Raw genomic sequence first — 24693 nt, forward strand, 5'->3', positions numbered from 1 at the left:
CCCCCCCCCCGCCCCACCGCCACCCTGCCCCTCGTTATCTGGGCACAGCAGAGAGAGAACTCTGGTCCCGGAGCCCACCTTCCCAGCGTGGCTCTGTTTTCTGCTACGTGAAAAGCCCGAATCCACAGGAAGGAACCGCCCTGCACCGAGTCCGAGACTTCCCCACACCTGCCTCCTGCAGGGCTCGGGGCCCTGACGCCTCGCGCACGTCCAGAAGGGAGACCAGACCCCCGGCCCCCACGCGGGTCACCAGGGGTGACCCGAAGCCCCTCTCTCGAATAGTTTCCACCATCGCCTCCGCAGAGAGAAGCCAACCTCCCGCGAATGCCTTCCTTTCTTTAACGTTCTCTTCTCAGGGAAAATTCTGTCCACGCAGCCTCTGAGAAGAGGGCTCCCTGCTCTCCAAACGCCAAAGTTCACTAAAACTCCCCTGATTTACGGGCAGCTTCTGACTGCCAGCACCTGGCAGACACAGCAACCGACTCAGTCATAAACAGATCGCACACAATTTAATTTTAATGTGCTCGTTAGTCGTAGCACATTTCAGACAGAATTGTGAACGCAACACAAAATTATAGCAAAAAGACAATTTTAATGCTGCCGTAGAAAAAAGGGTTATATGAAGAGTCACATAATGGTGGTTCATTGTCAACAACAAAACAGGGCACAGAGTGCGTTACAATGTCTGTGCTGCGTACATGCCAATATTTTATACATAGGTTCTCGCATGGTGTCAGCTGTCAGTTACTTCTGCAAATTAACTGCCAAAAATGGAGAAGAACAGAATCACTTGGAGAGCCGGTAACCACGGGTTACCTTTCATAAGCCTAAAGATAAAGCTGCAGTGTGGGATCTAGGGAGAATAATTAGGAAGAACAAAACAGAAAGTTACCCATCGAAAGAAAAAGGCATCCTACAATATGGAAGAGCAACCGAGAGGGCTTATAAATAAGTGAAAGAGGTTGTATCACAGAATGCCTCGTGACTTTTAAGCAAAGTATTACAGTACGAACATTTTAAAGGCGTTATCAATGCTTAGGAGATACAGTACAACTTCTTTTTGTTGCTGTTGCTCTTTTTTTTTTTTCTTCTCAAATAGACTTAACCCTTTGAGCACTGAGTTTATTTTGCGCGTCCTTTGCCTTCTAATAAATGCCTTTAAAAATCATGTGCAAATAGTTATGATGCCTGCCATGGATGTCGTTTCCTGGCCTCGTGTATTCAGACTGCTCAAAACAAATGATAATACGATGTTAATAAATATGTATAATTTAAACATGAACCTCTATCACAATAGATGTACTGTATAGCAAAACAATCATACTTTGCTTTCACATAATGTTTCTGTATACTTTATAAATGCTATCTGTGGTATCTTCTGTATAATTTACAATGTTTGCATGTAAAAAAAAAAAAAAACCCAAAACCCATAGACCTTAAAAAAAAAAAAAAGAACAGAAAAAAGAAATATACACTATACATAGGCACGGCTTATGCCCGGAGCATAGCAGGTACATAAAACACTGTCGCTATAAATGCAGGAAAAAAGGTCATTTAAACCACGATCACATTTTTCATAAGAGAGTCTGAAATCTATACAATATATATACATCTATGTTTCAATGTGAAAATAATATTCTTTTAAATTTCAAGGCGTGTTATACCCCTGCAGACCTGCATAAATGGAGGTTCATATTATTAATTTTAACTAAGCTGGTAAGGAGTTTAAAAAACAGAGCTTCATACATTATTATTCTTTTCTTTTATTTTTTAACCAAAGTAATGCAAAAGTGCTTCAAAGGACTCAGAGGGCTAAAGATGAAAGGGTGAGAAATGCCGGCACACTCGAGCCGCGTGGAAAAAGTGTGCCCGATTTCGTTATAAATGCTTAATTAAACTGTCTGTTAATGCATGCAGCTTGAAGCATCGGGGGGACGCTCACAACTAAATCCCATATACACAAAGTTCCAAACACTTACCACTGCGTTTTAACCTTCATATTTTACCAGTAACAACAGCCGAGTATGCATCTCTATTAAACACTGTACAGTCATACAAAACAGTCCAGCCCAGAGTGGTTCTCCTCAGTTAAAAGAAGAACATGTGCCAAGAACAAGACAGAGGGGCCTTAAGGTGCCTGCAACAGTGTCCCTCAAAGCAAATGACAGTCATTCTACCCAAAAGCAAACGCTACTGCTTCTCTAACTCGGAAACGTACAGAAGGTGGTCTTCTGGGGACTTCCCATGTGTTTTGCTAAGGTGAAGTTTAACCGCATGCTTGCTCGCAAAGGTCCGATTGCAGAGTTTGCACTGGTAGGAGGTCCCCAGGTCCTCCTCGGGGGAGGACGTCACCAACTTTTCTGAGGGCGACTTGGTTTGTGCTATTTGAGTATTAATCTGTTCGGTGGACAGTTTGGACAAGTCCCGTAGCCGGAAGCCCAGGTGTGACTCGAGGTGACTGACGTACGTGGAAGGAGTCCTGATTTGTGACGCACAGTCGTTACAAAAGAACACGGGGTGGCCGGTGTCCAAGTTTTTGAGGAACTTTGTTCCACCTGTCCTTCGCAGCTGGTATTTCACGTTGGCCAGCCAGTGGCTGATGGTGGTCATGGAGAGCCCGGTGAACCTCGAGATGTGCATGCGCTCCTGGGGGCTCAGGTCTGACATGATGTACTTGCCCTCAGACGTCTGCCGGAGGCTGGCAGCAAACTGGGCCTGGAGAATCAGCAGGTGCTGGGGGTTCCAGTTTGACTGGCGGCCCTTCCTCTTCTGCGCGGGCGTCGCCTCCTCGGCCTCCTCCAGCGTGGCCCCGTCAATGTCAGACTTCTCGGAGATGCTGGAAGGAGTGGAGGACTTTGACGTGTGGCTCTCTGTCAAGTTCTTCAGCATATCGGATATATCTGACAAGGCATTCTCGCGTAGCGGCGAGTTGGACATGAATGATACGACGGCAGATGTCTTTGCGGTTGTCACCGTGGATGAGGAGGTTGCCGGGGATGTGGACGTGGGTGACAAAAGCACTGAACCCAAAGAGCAGCCCTTGTCACTCTTCCCTTTCGTCAAGTCTATGGGCTGGTCGTTGTTGACGTGGTAGAAATAGCGGTCGAGGTGGTCCGCTTTCTTGGACTGCAGGGGCGGCGGGGTGGCCACGGCCGCCTTCTCGGCCAAGCTATTGCTCATCTTGAAAAGCATGCTCATGGGGTCCAGGGCAGGCAGGGAGGGCTTGGCGGCCTTGCCCAGGTGAATGTTCATGACCGACTGGAGGGCACTCAGAGGGTTCACGAAAGGCTGTTCGGGCGGGTGGTCGGTGATGATGGCCGTGCTGCCGCTCAGGCCGCTGCTCATGGGCTTGGCCAGCTCCTTGCCGTTCTCCACCGGCTCGGCCGGGGGGCTCCCCTCCTTGCACCCGTCCCGCTGGGGGCTGGGGCTGCCCTCCTGGCTCTTGAAGCCGCCGTCGCTGGCCGCCTCCATCTTGATGGGCTCACTGATGTCGCTGCTGCATGGGGACGGAGTGGCTCGCTTCGGCGGGGACAGCTTGCCCTCGGGCTCCTTCATCTTCTCCTCCACCTTGGCGACTTTCTCCGTGACTTTCTTCACCAGCTCCTCCATGGCGTGGAAGTTGGTCTTGGGCATGGGCGAGGTCTGGCTGCTGGGCGGGGAGACCAGGGTCTGGTTTTTCGTGGGAGACACGATCTCGCTGTTGCCAAACATGGGCTTCAGGGGCGTGCTCTTCCCCGAGGAGCCCAGGGACAGCTTCATCATGTTGGGGAGCTGGTAGGCGGCGTGGATGCTGGGGTAGCCCCCCCAGCTGGGGGTGCCGTTCTGGGCCTTGTTGATGGCAGACGTCACTGTGTTTTCCAGGGACTTGAGGATATCCAGTCCCCCCTTGGGGCTCTCCTCTAGGTCGTTCTCAGTCAAATAGTGGTACTTGGAAGAGATGTCGTACTTCTCCTCTTCCTCGCAGGGCTTCTCCTTTTCCTTGGGCTTCTCGTCGGGGGCCACCTTGTCCTTGTCGACCTCCTTCTTGACCTCCACGCTCAGCTTCGGGGAGATGCTCGCGGGGGTGTTGGCGGGCGACGTGAAGGTGGTGGCAGCCAGGGGCACGGACTGCACCTTCTCGTCCAGCAGGGTGGTGATGGTGGGCGTGACGGGCGTCTCCATGATGGGCTTGCCCTTCTTCATGGCCGAGTTGGTGACCTTGATGAAGTGGCCGGTGACCATCATGTGGGCGGTGAGCTCCTGCAGCGTGTCGTGGGAGCTGCCACACTCCATGCACTTCAGGATCTGGGACTTCCGGGCTTCAAAGTGCCAGGCGTAGCTGGCCCCGTTCTGGTGGCCGTAGCGGTTATTTGGCGTGATGTAGGGGTTGGAGTTCTTCTGAAGCACGTCGTTGGTGTCCGCCATCGCAGCCTTGGGGGTCCCGCCCGTGGAATCCGGGGAGCTGGGCAGCTCCAGCTCCAGCGAAGCTTTCTTCCGCGCAGCGGGGAGGATTTTGGCTGCAACGGGAGTGACGGGTTCCTTCAGAGGCACTTTCTGGTAGTGTTTCGTTTTGATCATGTGGACGCTCAAGTCCTGCAGGGACTCGAACGAGTGGCCGCAGTACATGCACTTCAACACCTTCTGGGCGTCCTCCTTCCCCTCCATCTCCAGCAGGGAGCGCTTGCGCGGCTTGGACCAGCGCTTGGGGTTGTTGTTGTCCGTCTCGTGGTTGTCGTCGCGGTAGTGGCCGGTCTCGTTCATGTGCACCGTCAGCTCCACCAGCGTGTCGTAGGCGGCGCTGCAGTCCTTGCAGCGGAACTTGCTGGCGCCCGTGAAGATGGAGCCGTAGAGCTTGCTGCTCTGCCGGTACAGCTGCACGGTGCTGAAGAGGCTGGGCTCGGGCAGCACGCGGCTCTGGGACACCTGCTGCAGGGTCTTGGCCATAGCGCTCTGGTGCCAGTCGAAGCTCCCGCTGCCGCAGCTGCTGCTGCTGCTGGTGCTGCTGCTGCTGCTCCCGTTGTTCTTCTCGGACGACGGCTGGTGCAGGTTGAGGTGCAGGTTGGACCAGTAGGAGTTGGACAGGAAGTTGTTGTACACGGCCTTCATCTGCTCCAGGCTGTCCGACACGGTCGTGTCCTCCAGGGGCACCGCCGCCTCCTTGGCCTCCTCCTCATTCTTGATGGAGCCGCTCTCGAAGTCGGCCATGCGGTCGCTGGTCTCGCTGATGTGCGACTCGCTGTCCATCTCGTGGCTGGAGAACTCAGCCGCCGGGGAGTTCTGGTAACTGGGGCAGGCCTTGCTGAGCTCCTTCTCGGGGCACAGGTACTTGGCCGAGGGCTCCCCATCTGCCGTGCTCTCCTCGGGGTCGATGTCTTCTTCGACCAGGGCGGCAGCCTTGAGCTCGTCGGACACATAGGCTGCGGGGACGGCAGGTGGGAAGGCGGGGCGGGCAGGACAGGAAGCACGGAGACGGGGACAGGGAGGGGAAGAAAGGAAGAAAGAAAGAAAGGAAAAGCGTTAGTAAGTGCTGGGCTTACCTAGAATATTTTCTCGACTCTCAGGAACACACAGCAAAGTAGACGGGCACGTGTATTTGTAAAATTAAATAGTTAAAATGTGGTGTTTCTTTGGAGCAAAAAAAAAAAATCTGCTCTTCAAACATAATTTGCCACCTTATTCTTCTCAAGGGGCAACAGCTTGAAATTAAAACTAAATTTGAAATTAATGAAGCACATTCTGGAGGTGGCATTCATTTCTAAAGTAATAAATTACTTGTATCAACCTCAGAGACAGCAGTTCCTGTCTGTCAATTAATATGTCTTCTGCTTCTCCTACCCCTAATGCATTTCTTAACAGACAGATTCACAATTTAAATTAAGCAAGCATTTTTTACTCATTACATTTTTGAGGCTCAATCTTTAATAAATATAAAGTACGAAAACATCAATAAAATTTTTACAAAGTAAAAAGAAAGTACATCAATTGCCATAAATTAAAAACAAGGTTTAGTGGATTTTTTTTTTTCTTTCTCTCTTTCTTCTGGAAAAGCAGGTCTCATGAAAAGCTTGCAGTAAGTTTTCCTACCAGGGGACAGGCACTGGTTTGTTCCAGATGGGAGAGGAGACCCTGACCCAGCCCTGGCCCCGTCCTCTGCGTGTATACTCAGCCGCTCTCTCAGCCACCTGCACACACACCATCCATGCAGAATTATGTCAGAACAAGTTCAGGAAAATTGGTATGCGGTGCTCATTCCTGCTGTATAAATATATACAAGACCTTCCAGTGGACCTTACAAATGTCAAAGTGTTTGCTCTTTAGACTACTTTGTCAATATTTACGCAGCATAAGCTTCATGGGCATCCAACAGGGATCTTGTCTTTCTGGAAGCAATGTGACTGGGGATGTAACTCCAGTGTGCACTTCCTGAGCAGGTGGAAGGCAGGGCTGAGCAGCCGGGGGCTTCTAGAACCGGCACAACCAGAGACTCAACGCCGGGAGAACAGTCGTGTTAATGGAATACAGGGTTTTTGTTTTTTTGGTTTTTTGTGTGTTTTCATTTCTTTGCATCCAGTGACGCAGGTTGCTCCTTCCCGGACCTTGACCTTGCCTAGTTGGGCTGGTCTTGTGAACCATCAGGCATGGCCGGCCTTTTTAAGGCAGACAAAGGGGAAAAGGGACCACTTCCTGCCAGCTTCTCAGTATGTCTGCGTCAGAAGGCCAGGGGCTGAGTGCGTTTGGCGGCCGGGATGCTGCAGTGCTAACACTCTGGGGGACCCACACAAAACCCAACTCTCAGAAAAGAAAAGGAAGCTTCATTGGTGGAATTTACTTCCAGAATTTTAAAGATTTGCCTCTTACCAATTTGACACCAGGAAAGAAACAAAAAACAAAAAACAAAAAAGCAAAAAACAAAAAAACAGTGAAAGGACTCAAATAAGATTCCTGGAAGACACAGAGACATTTCCCTTCCCTTGCTCTTCCATGCTGGTCAAGGGTCATTCTCTCCTGTTCCTAAATCCCCCTTTGAGCGCCAGGAATTCTAAGCCGAGGCAAGAGTGACACCCCAACACTGATGTAACTGGAGTTTGTGCCCCAGGGACACACCTGCGTGTGGGCCGCCGGCCCAGGGATACGCGGACAGCAAAGCGAAGGGCTGGGGTTTGAGCCACGGAATGTGCTCTACGGACCGGCCAAGGAGAGGGCCTCCACACAGGTCAGCTGACGTATGAGCAGCTGGGTGGGCCTCAAGTTTGAGGCCGTGCAACTTGGAGATGATGCGTGAGAATGGCAAGCAAGCTTCCCCCCGCCCCAGCCCGGGGCCAAAACGAATAGGAAAACAGTGTGCTGACCAGGGGACGCTCCTCTGCGGGTCACGGCGGGGAAGGTGAATGCCTTGCTTGGAAAAGGAATAGGATAAGAAAAAAGAAATAATATCTCCGTCTCTCCCGACAACCTTCCTCAGCCAGCAGCACATCCTGGAATGTGGCTCTCAAACTCCACGCGGGTTGGCAGATCTGGGGAGGGGGGGCCAGTAGAGTCACAGCTTGCCTGCAAGTGCCCCTGTGTTAGCATGAAAGTCTTGCATCCCGAGAATTTTCTCGGACCCGGGCAAACCCGGGCAGCCAGTCGCCCTAGCCAGGGACACACAGCATGAGCCGGTTCGAGCGTCCAGGGCGGGTCTGCATTCCTCTTGGAGAGGAGCTAGAGTGGGGCGATGGGGATCTAACCAGACACAGCCCACCATCTGCAGAGACGCCCCAGGGGCCCAGATGCATTATGTTTCCATCCAAGGGCCTTCGTTCTGAACATGGAAGGGAGGAGGAAACCACTTGGCTTACATCCCTCCAGCTGAGACACAAGGAAAAGCCTGGCCCCGTGGAAACAGAGATACACCCCAGAGTCCCTTCTCCCCTGAAGGTGGCCCTCTGAGCCACAGCCTGCAACCGGAACCTGCACTCTGGGTACTTTGCTCTTATTATGGCTCCCACGGAACTAAGTCTGCAAGAGGCAACGATCCAGAAATGGCCCAGCTGAAGCAGCGATGGGAGGACACCGGGCAGCCAGAAGAAGCCAAGGCCAATGGCAGACACAAACGGGCCCACTATGGCACGTGGACCACCAGTTAAGAGAAAAATCTAGTGGCTCTGCCCGGCTACCTCCCACCCAGGAGCACGGGGCCCCCCGGGAAAGCCTCAGCACAGTGCTGGTTATGCAAGGGCTGTCTGGAGCACCCCCACAGGCACCTCACTGATCTGACTGGCTCCTGACCCCCGCGGGGCCCCCGATGCCCCCCGATGCCCTCCAATATGCTCTGTAAATCACCCAGCCCGATCAGAACGCCACCAGTCTGACGACTGAAGAGGAAATTAATATTGAAAGAAAAGTAAGGCCAACCTCCCTGGTGGGAACAGAATCCTGCTCTGAGGAAAATTAAAAAGCTTCGGTGCCAAGAGGTGCTGGGTCGTGGGGAGACCTGGCGTCACCCCACACACCACCGCTGGCCTTGTCACGGTTTCTGAGGCTCCCGGTGAGCCCTCTCGCACACGGCCGTGCCAGGGACCTCGCCATCTATTCAGACTGCCGCGTCCTTTCCAGACTCGGTGGGGAGGACTACCTCCCTAGGCTGAGCCTCGGCCTTCTGCCCATCGGTCCTTCCCTCCACGTTAAAATAAAGGCCAGAGCACGAACTGTGGGGCTCCGTCTCACAATCATGGCACTCCTCCCAGAGTACCACGGCCACTCTTGCCACTCAATGTGGTGAGGGAGGGGGAGGAGAAGGAGCACTGGCCCATGGGGTTAAGAGAAGGAAAGAGGCATTCACTCCACAAAGTCGAACTGAGGACCCGCACATGCCCGGAGCGGGGGTGCACGCCGAGCGGTATATGGCACCTCCTTTCTATAGGCCTCAGTTTCCCCCTCCGTGTGAGACGGGGCATTGGCTCCTCCCCTGTCTCCTTCCTTGATTAATGACTTTTCTGAGTAAGGGGTAAACTGAGGTAGAAACAGGCTCGCTCCTCCAAGCATGGGTTCCTCGTGAACGTGCTAAGCTGAGGTATTTCTCAGGCCTTTCTTCTCTGGACGAAGGAGCAAAATCCCTGGTCTCCTGGACCCTGGGACAGTTAATGTCCCAGTCAGGCAAGGAGGGGAGGGGAGACTGGGTGTCTCCAGTCAGTCAGAGGGGATTGTGGGATGTCAACTGGGGGGCAGGTAGGTTGGGTGAGAAGCTGGTCCCCATCCCCACCACGCTGGCCTTTAGGGGCCTCTCCTCCCTGAGAGCCAATGGCGGACACCATCCGCTATGTTCTTATCTGAATTCTCCAAGGCAAGGACCCCATTCCACATCGTCCCAGCTTTGCCCATAGGAGGTGAGCAACAGGTAGTCACCGTCTCCTCTGGAAAGAGAGTAGTTGGAGACTACATCCAGCAGCAAGAGGCTTGTTACCAGCCTTTGTAACAGGACCTGCCCTTCCTCCGGTTCCCCACCCGCCCTCTGCTCAGTGAGCGCCCCCCCTCCAGCCCCTCCCCTCTATTCTCCAGGAAGAAGCCACCCAATCTGATCCTTACATCCTTACTGATGCAGAAGCCAGTCGCTGCAACTCACACCCTCAGTGACTTCCCATCTGGCTTGGGAGGAAGCTCAAATTCCTCAAAGCAACCCCAGAGTCCTCCCCTGTCTTGGCCCTGCTTCCTCCCCAGCCCAGCAGCTTCTAGTGTGTGCCAAGAGGCCTCTCACTGTCCACTGTGCACCGCTGTGTCCTCTGCTGGAAACCCTAGGGCGGATGCAAGGGGAGCCAGTCTGCCCTTCCCCAGGCCACGGGTGAGAGGTAATGTCTGGGGGCTTCTCTGACCCCACCTTTTGTTCCCTTAGCGTCCTCTCCCTTCTTATGACAAGGCACACCACTGGAATCACTGGCTTATAGCCAGGTGTTCCAGGATGTTCGAACAGACTGTCAGCTTCATGTGGTCAGCAGCCCCTACCCCCCAGCGTCGGCTTATGACAACCTTACGTCTGGCACGCAGTAGCCACTCAACATATACCCGTGAAATGAAGGAATGAATGAATGAACGGACACCATGAATGAATCTCCTAATAGCTGCCCAGACATCTACATGGATCCAGGCTCCGGCCAGTCCCAGAGCGGAACAGATGTGCTGGGGTCTGATCCCAAGTCCTTCCGGGACCAGTTCCCCCTGTGTGTGACTACTTCATGGGGAAGCGCCTCTGGGACGGAAGGACAGGAGGACAGCCCCCACCCCTGAGGAAGAGAGGAGGTGGTCTCCCTGCCCTGGAGCCACGCAGGCGGTGCCCACCCCCTGAATGCGGCCCTCCAGGGATGCATTAGCCTGACTCTTAGCTCTTGAACAAATGAAACTGAAACTCTCCCGCAGGACCCAGCAGTGGGGGTGGGGGACTCTTATTCAAACCAAGTCAACAGCTGCAAAGACTCAAAGACACACGCGGGAGTGGAGGCCAGCGAGTGAGTAAGGGGCGGACGGGGGCCTTGTGTTTCATTTTTCCCCAAGTGGCTCAGTGGAAAAAGTTTCTCTCCAAGAGGTGAGCTCTTCCAGATCTGCGGCCACTGATTGGCTCTGTGCGTCCCCACTCTTGCTCCCCGCAACGGAGGGCAAGCGCTGAAAGCAGCAACAGGCAATCCATCTCTCCCGAGCTCAAGGCCAAGGGCGTATGCGGGGGCAGGTGAATGAACTGCGGAACTTCATTCACGCAGAACCAAAGGGGACTCCGGGGTAGAAACGCATGTTCATGTGACACCAAAGCCGTCAGAATTACAAGCTCCCTGCAAACCCCCATAGCCCAGGACCCCTGCAATGTCAAGGCTGAAAATCAATGGTCTAGCCTAATACGCGCATGTCTATGAACCATTTTCCCATTCATTGCATTTGACCCCCTCTCCAGGGCCCCAGCAGGTGGATTCAACCATTCCTCGTCTGCGCTGGAGGAAGCTGGTGTTCTGACAAGTTAGATGGGACACTCCCAAACCCCCTCGTCTGAGACCCTGCAGGAGTCAGTGCACGTGTGAAGGAGATTTGACTCCATTCCTGGGGGAACCACAAAGAAGGAGTGTGGAGTGAGGGCCTTGCTCCCGGGACATGGAGCAGGCTGCCACGTCACAGCCATCCCCAGCTTCCCATCACCAGGGATTCCATGCCTGCCCTTCCACGAGGGTCTCGAGGGCTCCTGCCTCCTGAGACGTGGCCGCGGGGACAACGGACATGTCCAAGGGGATGAAGAACATGTCCAAGGAGTGAAAAGCCAGACGACCACGTAATCAGGTTGGGAGACAGCAGCTCCCTCATTAATATTTATTCTCGTCATTAACTAAACTCAACTACTAGGTAAAAAGAAATTAATACATTTGATAGAAATACAAAACAGTAAGCTGGGGCATAATGGAATTCATTTCTGGGCAAGTGGGAATTACCTTCATCACACTGTTGTGACTCTCTCCCAAAAGGAGGAAATGAAGGAAGTTGAAGTGTCCCTGTGGCTCTGTGCTCTCCGGCCATGGGGCAGTGGCAGGCAGGTGGGCAGGAGGGAGAAGGCACAGCAGCAACCTGCTCCCAGAGGACGCACAGGGCCGTGCCGATTTGCACATTTTCTGCACTACAAGGAAGGTTCAGAGTAAGCCCTCTGTTTTCAAATTCTGGAGACTCCTGGGGAAGGGGTTTTGCTTCTGAAAGCTTCCTCAAATTCCCCTCCCCAGTAAGGGCGGCCCAGAGGACTGCCTCCTGTAGCCCATGGGATCCTGTCATTCATCCATGAAGTGGCCTGGGCCTGGCATGGAGAGAGGGGAGCGGACGCAGGGGGAGGACAGACCCCATCCGCAAGTCCGGAGTCCTGTGTTGAGAAGGGTGAGGAGAAGGGGGGGGGAGCAGAGACAGGAGAATACCAGGAGAAAGAGGGGGGAAGGAGAGAAGAATCCATTAGGACTGGGATTTGGGGGAGACAGAGACAGACAGACAGACAGAGAAACAGAGAGATATAGGGAGAGACAAAGAGGTAGACAGAGACACAGAGAGACAGCCAGCCAGAGACAGAGCCACAGAGAGAGGAAGGGACAGAGGCCACCGAGGGAGTGGGAGGCCAGCAGGGAAGGGAAGAAAACCAGTGACAGACATCTGAGGAGAGACAGGCAGAAGACATATTCCAGGGGCGAGGATGGAGGCTGGTGAGTTCAGAGAGGGCCTGAGCCCCAGCTGGGTGCAGGGCTGGGGAGGACAGGGGGCCCGGGGGAGCTGCCCTGGGTCAGTTCTAAGGCTGGAGGCTCAGGCCAGTCTCAGCCTCCCCCGAGCACTCAGATTTTCAAAAGACGCGGGTGGTTTGTTGTTGTTTTAAGAATAATTTCACCAGCTGAGGAGGTGACCAAAAAGTTGACTGCTCAGCTGACCCTGGTGAGCAGAACACGTGGAAGGCCTGCTTCTGCCCCAGCGCTGATGTGCCCCAGAGCTAGGGGGCTGCCTGGCCTGGAAGTCCCGGGAGGATGAGGCCCCGGAGGCCAGGGCCTCCGCAAGCCGCAGGGCTCCCTCTCAGGCCCTCCCACGCAGGACCACCTCTGAGACTCGGAACTGCCCAGGAGACAGGCCCGGGCGGCAGGCCTGAACTGGACAGCGTGTGACAAAGGCTGAGGGCTCTGGAACCCGGCCCTCCTGACCCCTTCTCAGGGCTGCCGTGCACCTGCCCTCACAGCCAAGGCTACTCTCCCTGTTCCATACATCGAATTCAAGTTCAGTTTCAAGAACCCAAACCCGCAGCCCCCTAGTGAGGCCCAGAGTCCTCTCCCTGTTTCAGGATATGACTTAGACCCAGAAACACACAGGGTCACCCCAGGGTGTCTTGGCCACCTCGGAAGCTCCCTTCCCCCATGCCTGGGCCCACGACAAAGCAGACTCCTGGTCATGACAGGGGACAACTGGGAAGCCCCGCCGCAGGAGAGCAGTCACTTGGGAGAGGGCCTGCTGATTTTGTTGGCGGTCCTGCCCTGCGTGATTTCCTGCCCCAGTGAGTGATGTCACAGACAGTGAGACCCTGGGCCTTGGCTCCTGCTCTGTCACGTGCTGTTCCTGTGACCATGAAACTGGCTTCAGGTCCTTGAGCTCCAAGTTCTTGCCCAGGCATGGTTGGGGAGAAGATGGGGAGCAGGTCCACCACCCGCACCTCCCAGGTGTTTGTGAAGAAGCAAGGTCTCCATAAGGAGTGAGGGCATCAGGGCTTTTCCAAAAGTTAAAGGGACTCTGCAGATAGAAGGAGGGCCCCAGGAACCTGCAGGAATGACCCAGGGGCCTACACTGAGGGGTGGGGTTTGGGTCCGACCTCTGGGCTGAGTCCTGCTCTTGCAAACGCAGGTTTCCTAGCAGATGGTCTGCAGACCCCCAGACTTGCAGACTGCCTTTCAGGACAGGGGGCTTAAGGGGGGCCAGCAGAGCCCTGCTGGGTAAGAGCCCTCCACGCAGAACAGGCTCTGCTCCCTCTCCCTCTGGCCACCTTGTGTGCTGCGGAGAAGGAAGAGAGCCAGAGAGGAAGGAGAAGAAGAACAGAGAGAAATAAAGAGTAAGGGAAGGAGGGGGAGGAAGGAAGAGACATCAGATGAGCATGCCCAAAATTAAAATCTCTGAGCACACGTGCTGCCCCCAGGCTTGGGTCATCCTCAGGACTTCTGGGAAGGAAGCAGGCAGGGGCGGCCCCAAGCCTGGCTCACCCCACAGCTCCGCCCACTGCCACCTGACTCGAGATTCCCAGGCTCCCGGAGCCATGGGGGCGATGGTTAGACCAGACACCCTTCCCTCGGCGCCCACAGAAGGGCCACCTCCAGCACCCAGGCCCCTCGGGTGCCAGCCACAGGCCGGGCAGCCTCCAGCCACCTGGTCCCGGCTCTGCCCAGCCCCACATCACGTCAGCCTCTGCCCTGAGCTGCCTTCTTCTTTATGGGGAAAGAGCTCAACATCCCCAGAAAACCTCACCTAAATCTCCCTCTGTTCGAAACACACCTAGAAAATCCAGGCAGACTGACCCATTTTACACAGGAATTTCTGCTCCACAAAGGAATCCCACAAGGTGCCCGGACACTGTGCCCTCAGGGTTATTTTTACACGGATCTCTCTTCTGTGGGTGCAGCCGGTTCTGCAGCAACTGCCCTGTCTGGTGCGACTGGATGTGGAGCCCCAAGTTACCCACAGATGTTCTGAGACCCCATAAAATGGGCTGCCGGGAGCCTGGAGGGTGAGGGGCAGGGACTGGCAGGGTGTCCAGGCCTGGGCTGGCAATGACAGAATACTTTCACCCTCCTTGTCTTTTGTGCCCAGAGAGGAGGAGATGACAGGAAGAAGTGAGTGATGGGAGTCCGGGAGAGCTTAGCCAAATGCGGGTATTCACACTGAGCCGTGGGCCTCTGGTACTGACTAGACAACAGAGAGAGAAGATTGAGTCCAGGGAGGAAGGATGCATGGCTTGGCACCCAGGAGGTCCCATCTCCATCAGAGAACATGCGGTTTCTCCAGCCATCCACCTGGGCACCTACAGTCACAAGGCGTCACCCAAACCATCTGCACTGATGGAGGTCACAGGCTCCGGGGACAAGGAGACATGGCATTCACGGATGGCACAGGGGAGACCAGGGGCCTCCCAGGCATCCCCGCTGGGTGCCTGGGCTTCCCAGGAACAGGATAATCCCCCAAAGGGCCAAAGCTGGGCCAGAGGAGCTAGGAAAGCATGGCTAGGCTCTGGGGAAGGACATGGTGGCTGAAGCGATCGTGGTCAGGAGTTCTCCAGAAGGCTGGCCACGCTGGGATGACAACCTCCCCAGATTGATTGTTCTCCCCACTAGCAAGGTCAGGAATATTAATTTTGTACAAGTTAATTTGATGTAATGGGCAAGATGAACGCGTGTTCAGTTGGGTATCTCTGTGCTAATAAAGCCGCGATGCTTTCATGCCAAGAAAAGCATGGCATTAGCTGATTGGTGCATAAAGTCGGCATGAGTAAGGCAACGTCACCCTTCAGCAGAGCCACAGTGGCCGGAAGCAGTTTTTTCGGCCATCACAGGCTGCTGCTGATTCTTCAGGAGGCCAGCGACAGCCAGGTCCCGGGGCCGCCTCCCAGCTGCTGGAAACCCCAGCATCTTCCAAAGCCTGGGCACCCAGACCAAGGCCTGTCCTTATAGAGGTGGCAGAGGACCTTGCCGAAGCCACACGTGCAGCTCCCGCCCCAGGGTAAGAAAGACACTTCGAAGGCTTCTCTCTATGGATTCTTGTGGCAATGATAGCCTCATTCGGCCATCTCAGCAGCCTTTCGGAACAACCTCCCTCCCCTTCCCGAGACCTTCCCCTGCGGGAGAGGTGGGTCAGATAATGAGGAGGCCAGGGAGTTTGGAGGCTCCCCTGGATCAGCAAGGGAAGCGAGTTCCCTCGGTTCTAAGATCACACTCCCCCCATTGCTTCTGGGGGATATGCTCCGCCACAGTCTGGGCACCCACCCTGCTGCAAGGGAAGCACACGGATCAAAGACACAGTCAGGTTCAAAGCAATTGCCTCAGACAATAAAACGTAAATAAATACTCGGGGGGGGGGGGACCCTCGGAGTCCCCTCTGTGCTTGGCTTCAAGCACACTTCATCCAAAGAAAACTCCTCGCACCTTGGTGGATTTCAGACAGCAGCAAATAGGGCTTGGGTGAATTATTAGGGGCAAGGGACATGCGCAGATGTTTCACATGGCACACATGAGCAACGGTCAATTTTGCTAATGGCTAAGAAGAATCATGCCTCACACACCTTCGGCTCTGGAGCATGGGGTTTCCTGGAGGTCGGACAGAGAGATCCTCACAGGATAGCTTGTGGTTCCCAAGGAGGCAGCTACCAACCCCAGGAGAACTCTTGCCTATATGCTCACTCGACGATCTCAAAACCTGGGGGAACCACCGTTGAGAATAGGGCAATAGGTTAAGGAAATTTTGGGTAATCCTTACAATGGGCCTCTTCAAAGTGGACTATACATGTACAACTCAAATTCTTGCTGGGCTTTACTGGCTGTTCTTCATGGCACCAAAAGAACTATATATCCAGGGAAAAGGTAAATGGATGGCTTCCATGAAAGAGGAATGAAGACTTACACGGAAGAGGAGACAATTGATTCATGCAACTGATCTATCCATCCATCCATCCATCCATCCATCCACCCAACCATCCATCCATCCATCCATCCATCCATCCATCTATCCATCCATCTATCCATCTATCCATCCATCTATCCATCCATCATCCATCCTCCCATCCATACATCCATCCATCTACCCATCCACCCATCCATCCATCATCCATCTATCCATCTATCTATCCATCTATCTATCCATTATCCATCCATCCATCCTCCCATCCATCCATCCATCCACCCATCCATCCATCATCCATCTATCCATCTATCCATCGATCCACCCATCATCCATCCATCCATCCATCCATCCATCCATCCACTCATCCATCTATCCAAAAACTCATCCTTTCATCCAACATGTATATGATATAAATACATATTCTAGATGCTTTAGTTTAGGAATAAGAAGGTGTCGAATAAGTCAGAATCATAGGTTTTACTTTTATGGGGTCAAGACGACCTTGGTTACATGGATCACAGGGCACTAGAGGATCATACACCCTCATAAACTTCTTTCATATTCAAATCTCAGCATAACCAAGCTCCATCTTACCTTCCAAGTTCATCTTCCACTGCCCACCTGTCCTCAGACACACAAGCCACCCTTCCCTGATGACATTCCCTTGCCCTTCCTTGGTCTATGAGTTTCTTTCACTGTGTGTAACATGCTCCATCTTTTCATATCCTCCTCCCAGACCTCCAAGACCCTGCTCATTCCACCTCCCCCAGGAAGCCCCTTTTCACCTGTCCCTCTGAAAGCGACCTCTTTAACCTCAGTGATGACTCCATGAGTGGAAAAGTCCTCTCTAAACTCTAACTTCTAGAGAAATATAAGGAATGATTCTTAGCTAATCACTTGTACCAAAGTCTCTTCTGGCGTTTACCCCACGTAGCTTTTACAATGGCTAACCAGGGACACAAACGGCTCTCCGTGCGCATTACAGAGGCGAGGACCCAGTGTTCCTTATCTATGCACCCTTCACACAGCCTGGGGGGGTCTACACTCTTACAGACTCCCGGTCCAATTCACAGCCTTAGGTGGGAGCTGCTTAGCCTAAGAACTGCCACAGACCAAGTGGCAGAAGTTCCCACCAGCTCCCTTCCCACTCTCGAATGCAGGGCAGAGCAGCTCCAAGAGCCTTCTGACCTCTCCCACATCTCTTCATGTCCCCTCATTCCCACGTCACAGAACAGACCCACTACGCAGAGTCAAGGCCACAGTATTTCTCAGGAGTTCCTGACACAGGTGCTTATCGTATGATGGCAGAGAAAACCGGGAGGTGGATGCTCCCAGGGACCAGAGAGAAGCTCGGCCCTTCCCTCCCTGCACGGGTACCAGCATGGTAGCCACCTGGGTCAGGAGGCCTTCCTGAGGGAGGCCTGTAGCACTGCCAGTGAACAACCCATTACTCACCTAGCACTCAGCCAGCACTCAGCCAGTATTCAGCCAGCACTCACCTAGCATTCAGCCAGTATTCAGCCAGCACTCACCTAGCATTCAGCCAGTATTCAGCCAGCACTCATTTAGCATTCAGCCAGCACTCAGCCAGCACTCACCCACTCACCTAGCATTCAGCCGGCACTCAGCCAGTATTCAGCCAGCACTCACCTAGCATTCAGCCAGCACTCAGCCAGCATTCACCCACTCACCTAGCATTCAGCTGGCACTCAGCCAGTATTCAGCCAGCACTCACCTAGCATTCAGCCAGCACTCAGCCAGCACTCAGGCAGCACTCATCTTGCATGCACTCAGGCAAGCACTCACCTAGCACTCAGCCAGCACTCAACTAGCACTCAGCCGGCACTCACCTAGCATTCAGCCAGCATTCAGCCAGCACTCACCTAGCATTCAGTCGGCACTCAGCCAGCACTCACCTACCATTCAGACAGCAACATTCAGCCAGCATTCAGCCAGCACTCACCTAGCATTCAGACAGCACCCAGCCAGCACTCAGCCAGCACTCACACAGCACTCAGACAACACTCACACAGCATTCAGATAGCACTCAGCCGGCACTTACCCAGCACTCACCCCACATTAAGGTAGTACTCAGCCAGTGTTTACCCAGCACTCAGCCAGCACTTAACACTATTAGCCTAGCACTCAGACAGATTCACACAGTGCTCAGATAGTACTTGCTCAGCACTCAGATAGCATTCAGTCAGAACTCAGAAAACACACACCCAGCACTCAGGCAGTTCTCACCCAACATTCAGACAGCACTCAGACAGCACTCAGCACTGGGACAGAACTCACTCTGCATATACCTAGCACTCAGCCAGCATTCACCCAGCACTCAGGCAGCACTTAGCACTCACCTAGCACCCAGCACTCAGCCAGCACTCACTCAGCACTCAGCCAGCACTCACCTAGCACCCAGTACTTAGCTAGCATTCACCCAGCACTCAGCCAGTACTCACCATGCATACACCTAGCACTCAGCCAGCACTCAGACAACACCCACCTAGCACACACTGAGCACACACCAAGTTTTACTAACACACACGTGATCACCATTTATATGGACAGGTCACATCCAGGATAGGGGACGTGATCATCCTAGACAGTTTGAAGAAATAAAGTTTCAAATGATTTATATTTATTTTTTATTTTTTTAATTTATTTTTTAAAGATTTTATTTATTTATTCGACAGAGAGAGAGACATCCAGCGAGAGAGGGAACACAAGCAGGGGGAGTGGGAGAGGAAGAAGCAGGCTCCCAGCGGAGGAGCCTGATGTGGGGCTCGATCCCAGAACGCCAGGATCACGCCCTGTGCCGAAGGCAGACGCTTAACCGCTGTGCCACCCAGGCGCCCCTATATTTATATTTTATTGACTGACATATATAAATACCCATTGATTTCAACTTCACTTGTATTTATTAAGATAGGTTAAAATAGGGTTCCCTAAACCAATATATAAATAGTGCCTATTGGCTTGTCGGCATCACATTACATGTTTCCCTTCAAATATCCTGTCTCACAAATTTATGCTGATGTTTGTGTAGTCTGACTTAGGTGTTTCTTGCACTAGATTCAAGAACACTCGACAGCTCACCAACCTTCAAAGAGAGAGACCAACAGAGAGAGAAGAGAAAAATAAAAAAAAGAAACGTAAAACAACCCTCTCACCAACTGGCTAGTGCATCACATAATCAATTTATGGAGGCTAATTCAGCGGCATACACCAGATTTGAAAATATGTATATTCTTTGACCCAGCTAGGAATCTATACTTCAGAAATACTCACATATGTGCCCCCCCAATAAAAACCCTTTATGTTGAAAAATGTTCTCAGCCATATTCCATATAATACAAAAAAAGGGGGACATCTATACCTTGAAACAATATGCAGCAGTTCATAAGAATAGAGAAATGCCAGCAAAGGTGCGGAGCAGCGGGGACGCTCATTCGCAGGCACACCAGTAGAAACCGGTACGACCACTCTGAAAACCTGCAGTCCCGACTTGGGCTACAGGTGCACCTGCTCCGTGACACCACGATTCCCCGCAAAGATGCCTCCCCAGCAGAAATGCATGCAGAGCCCATCCGGAGACCTGGACCACAACAGCCTTTGGCGCATCATTCAAAATAGCAAAGAAACTCAAAGCAACCTAAATGTCCATCAACAGCAAATGGACGACTGTATCACGACAGAATGGCATACAGCGGCGAAGAGGAACCAACGATTATCCAAAACAACCGGAAGGATCTTACAAGCAGAACAAGCATGGAAAGACGCCATACACAAAAGATTCTATACTCCCTGGATCCCGTTATATAAATTTCAAACTCAGGCAAAACTGATCTGTGGTGTCCCACTGGGAGGGAGTGACTGGATGCGGGCACCAGGGACTCCTGGGGTCATGGAAATGTCCTGCTTCAGACCTGGGCCCTGGTGACATGGATGTGTCCACTTAGGGAAAACTCATCAACCTGTAACTTACATTTGTCTGCTGCCTTTTTGCATGTTACATTGAATTAAAAGATTACTTTAAAAAGAATGAGGTTAATTCTATAAATTCTGATGTGGGAAGATCTCTAAGACGCACTGGCAAATGGGGAACTGTTTTCTGTGTGAGCTGGGAGTGTGACAGGTTGTGTGGTGGGCACGGAGAGAAAGGATCCTCTCCTGAATGGCAACAGTGTTCTCCGGGTGCAGGAGGGGACACCGTTGCTGGGGAGGGAGATGGTAGGAGGAGGGGGAGAAAGGAGGTCTCTTCTGCATGGTTTGGAATTTTCACAAGCACACACTCATGAATGTATTGCGAAATTTTAACACATATAGAAGGCCACTTACTTTTAGTATCTAAAAGCACCTCTTATGTGTCACGCTCTGCGCAGGGCAAAGCCCCCTCTCAGAGCACTGACTGGGGAAGGCAGGCATAGGACAGCCGGTTCCTGGGGGGGCGGGGATGAAAAGCTGCAGGGGTCAGGGGCCAGCTCCATGGGACGTCCACAAGCCCATCGGCATTTCCAGATGCCCCGCCTTTGCTTCCCTCTGCCCATCCGCATTCTGGGTAAAGATGTCCCCCAGTGACAGTGGACTGCAGAAACACAGACAGGGATAAACTGTGTGCTGGCACTGCTGACCTTGGTGGAAGGAGGAAGGGAGAACCACTTTTCCACCTGCCGCGAAGGCTGCTGGGCTACCGGGCATCTCGCCTGAGGGATACCCAAAGCACCCATGGGCCATGGCGCCTGCAACCACACGTGGGGCCCTGTCCTCACTTGTGGAACCTGTGGGTCTCAGGCCTGCCCTTTCCCTTCCAGTTCGGCCCCTTCCCCTCACTCCTCTCCGACCGTGACCTGAGTTCACCTCACCGATTCTCCTGAGCCCCTGAGGTGGCCATGGTGGGGACAGAGGTCTGCAGGGTAACCTCTCTGGGCGTCCCCTCTCCTGCTGTCAGAGCTGAACGAGACAGCTGCCTGGTGCTGGGAGGGCACACAGTGTGGCCTATTACTCCTTCCTGGGACAACAGAAGGTTCTAGGGCCTGGGGTTTTGAGTCTAAAACAGGTGTTCGGGAAACCCCAGGCTTTGTGGGGGGGGATTAGGAAGGGCCCTCAGAACAAATCAGAGCACCTGTCCCTTGGCTTCCCTGGCCATTCCCTAATGTGTTCTGATGACCCAAGGAATCCTGCTCCTAAAACCCCGTCATGAGCATGCCACCCCTCTGCAGAGAGACCCGCAATCAGGTCAGAGGCATTTCCCAAGATAGGCTCAGGGGGCACCATTCCTGGCACGGGGTCCTGGGAGCCAAGTGGAGCTCCCTGTGGCTGGGTCACTGCCCTTCCTCCGGTGGCACTCAGGGACCTTTGTGATCTCAGCACGCCCTGGCTTCCCTGGGAAGTTCCCTTTGGGCCTTTGCTCCAGTGACCAGGAACATTTCACCCCCGGAAACCAAGCTGATGCCCATCTCCCTGCCTGGCTGTCCCCTCCACTCCAGGCCCACCCCCCCACCTCTGTGTGCCCCAAACCCTTCAGGGATTCTGCTGCCCCCACGGGGGGCGGGGAGGGGATGCTGGGCTTGGGCAGGCAGAGATAAACTATCCTAACAGCCCCCCCCCACCCGCTGCCAAGGCCTGGCACACTCTGGGGGCCTGACAAAGCTCTTTAAATTGCTTTCAAATGAAAAGAAGGCGGACTTCATGCTCACCCTTTCTGTTTGGTTTGTTTTGTTTCCTTGAGACACTTCAGAGCCAAGCAGCATTTCCATAAAGAACTAAAAAGCCAGAAGCAATGGCCAACACACAGGACCGTCCCTTCCCCCCTACAGCTGTGCCTCACAGGCCGGCACCACCCATGGAGAAAACTACCTGAGCACGACCTTCCCGAGCCATAGAACACGCCAGGGGAAGGGTAAGCCCACGTCCCAGGCCCACTGAATGGATGGGGAGACTGAGGCTGGGAGACAGAAGTTAGGGGACGAAGCCAGCCCTCCCAACTCGCAGAACACAGAACTAGGGCTGGCAGCCAGAACCCAGGCTCTTCCCTTCTTTCTCCCCCTGCGTCTCCCCTGAATGCACACTGACGCATGCTGCTTACGCGTGAAGACACGGGGCGAAGGTGCCCTCAATCTTGGAAAGTGTAGCGCACATCCTTGGCCAAACAGGGTGACATCGCCTACCTTAAATGTCACCAAATACGCAAAGTAGCTAAAGGAGCACATGGCACATGGTGGGGGTACCCAGAGCCCTCTGTGGTCCCAGCTAGGGGGCCCAGGTCTCCTTGGTCAAGAGGGAAAGCAGTTTTTGCATCAGAAAATACAAACAGGAGGGCTGTTTCCTGGGACCAGCACAACTTGGAAGCCCCTGAATGTCACCTGCGACAAGCCTACGGAGTATGGGGCAAATGTGCTCTCTGTGTGAGCTCTGGAAAGAGGAGGGGGCAGACGCCCTGCTGCACATGTGGACGGAAAGCTTCCACGTCAACCTTCCGTGAGGGGGGGCCCAAACGCTGCTCCTGCCACGCAGCCCACCGGCGAGCCCGACAATGGGAAACTACTTTGCAGATCTGTCACCCAATCCCGGAGCCAAGGCTCAGGGCAGCCCTTTATCCCGGCTGCCTCTCCGAGGGGATGGTCTGAGCAGTCTGGAGCCACCACCACGAACATGGAATGTCACAGGAGCAAAGACACTTGTCAAATGCCTTTCCCTTACAAGCACCCTCATCATGACCTGTGTTAATGAAGTTAATTGAATTTAAGATCAATAATGGTTAATTATTGCAATTTGACATTCAGAGATAAATGGCTTTAAGACAGAGCAGTGTGTGTGCGTGTGTGTGTGTGCGCATGCGTGTACGAGAGTGTGTGTGAGCGAGAGTGCGTGCGTGTGTGTGTGTGTGTGTGTGTGTGAATGCTCTCCAAAGAAGGTGAGCGCATTACAAGCCTAAGAGGGATCCCACGAGCCTTCCATTGATTCTGGTACAATCTGATCGACTTCATCCCCTGATGAATGTGGGCTTTTCAGAGCTACAAGTAAATGTTCTACAAGACTACTCTAACCCTTGTCACTGGCCAAATCTATATGTGCCGTACACCAGAAATCTATTGAGATAGATTAAAGACTTGCTGTAGAAATAAGAGCAGCTTCAATAAAGGTGAAGGTTTATTATATTGACTATTAATGTAACTTAACTGTATGCAGTTATGAATGCTTATGGATCAGGGCAGTTTAATTTGGGGCAGTTAGATATGATTATAATTGAACACCAATTTTTTTTTTAAAACCATTACCAAAGATGAACTGAATTCAACATGAGGGTGGGGGGGTAAGAAGTTCAGTTTGGAAAGCAGGTGACAAGGAACTTGCCCGAGGACGGCCGGCCTCTGGGGGGACAGGGACGCAGGGCTGCGGCGGGGACGGGCCCAGGTCTCTGTCATGCTGACCCCCTCCACTCGGGCCCCGCCCCAGGTCCCTCCGCCCTGCAGAGCCTGACACCCCGGAGGTCTGCAGCTGCGCCCGGGGCTCAGGTCAGGACTGATGAGTGGCTCCTCTGACTTCCTCCAGGTCTGCGAAAAGTTGACTTTTCAGAGGGGTTTCTCGGTAGAAAGACCTATCCCCAAATGTGCGGGTAACGGTACTCCTCCCCGCTCGCAGAACCGGTTAAATGACCACTTACAAGATTTATAATGACAAAGTAAATTTTGCCGGGGAAGAAAGTCCTTACTGATTGCAGAGCACTGACAATAAAATGCTGCTGAGGAGTTCTGTCAAAATGTAAGATTATGCAAAAACACCGTTGAGAACACTGCTAATCATCTGCTTGTGTCAATTACTTGAAGGGTCTCTGACAGCATATTTACATTAAACACATTTCAGGAGCAAAATCCTTAATGCTATATCAGAATATTTTTCATTACCATTAGCGAATCTTTAAAAATCTTTCTTTTTTTACCCCCCTCGGCTACAATAGCGGTGGTGAGAAGGCTGGGGGGGGAACGCATGGCGGGGAATTTCAACTCACCCAGCTGGAAAAGAGGCAGGGGCGGTGGAAGTCAGATGCGAGGGATCCCAATCCCTTTTCCCACCAGGGGCAGATGGCAGGGCCCTCTTTCGTCCCTGAAAGCCTCTACGGCAAGTGAAAAGCAGCACCGGCTTTCCCCCAGGCTGGGGTGACCAGCTTCACACACCCAATGTCACCTTATTTAACAAGAGGCAGGTGTACAAAGGCAATTGTTGGAATTAGAACCAAGGTAAAGCTGGGACTGGTGCCATCCCAACGCCTCGTCCTGGTCATGCCATCTTGTCCACAATTAGGGTGGCAGGGAAGTAACCACACGAATGGCACGGGGTCTGGAGAGGTGCGGCTGAGCGAGCCTCGTCCCGAGGGAAGGTACAGTCACGGAGCAGAGACAGCAGAGTGGGGGACACCACAGGGTCCGCTGTGGGGGCTCTCCCGGAGGGGACAGCCGGCTGGCTCAGGACCCCGGGGTGCTTGGAAAAGCCTATCTGAATGCTCCCAGGAAACCATACCCAAGACAGCCCTGGGCTTTACCTGATGGACCACCATAGTGGCAGCCGCTGGTAGTGGTGTTGGGGGGGGGG

General features: G+C 53.2%; 1 protein-coding gene across 1 annotated transcript in view; it reads right to left on the bottom strand.

The window, feature by feature from the left end:
* Positions 1-573: 573 nt before the first annotated feature.
* The window catches only part of TSHZ3 (teashirt zinc finger homeobox 3), a 33288-nt gene continuing 9168 nt past the window's right edge, over positions 574-24693 (bottom strand). The window contains exon 2 of the mRNA XM_040634368.1: positions 574-5396. Within this exon, the coding sequence (XP_040490302.1) occupies positions 2191-5396 (3206 nt within the window). The 3' untranslated portion in view covers positions 574-2190. The remainder of the gene's footprint in view (positions 5397-24693) is intronic.

Source organism: Ursus maritimus, unplaced genomic scaffold, assembly GCF_017311325.1.
Source record: "Ursus maritimus isolate PB19 unplaced genomic scaffold, ASM1731132v1 scaffold_19, whole genome shotgun sequence".
NCBI classification, from domain to species: Eukaryota; Metazoa; Chordata; class Mammalia; order Carnivora; family Ursidae; genus Ursus; species Ursus maritimus.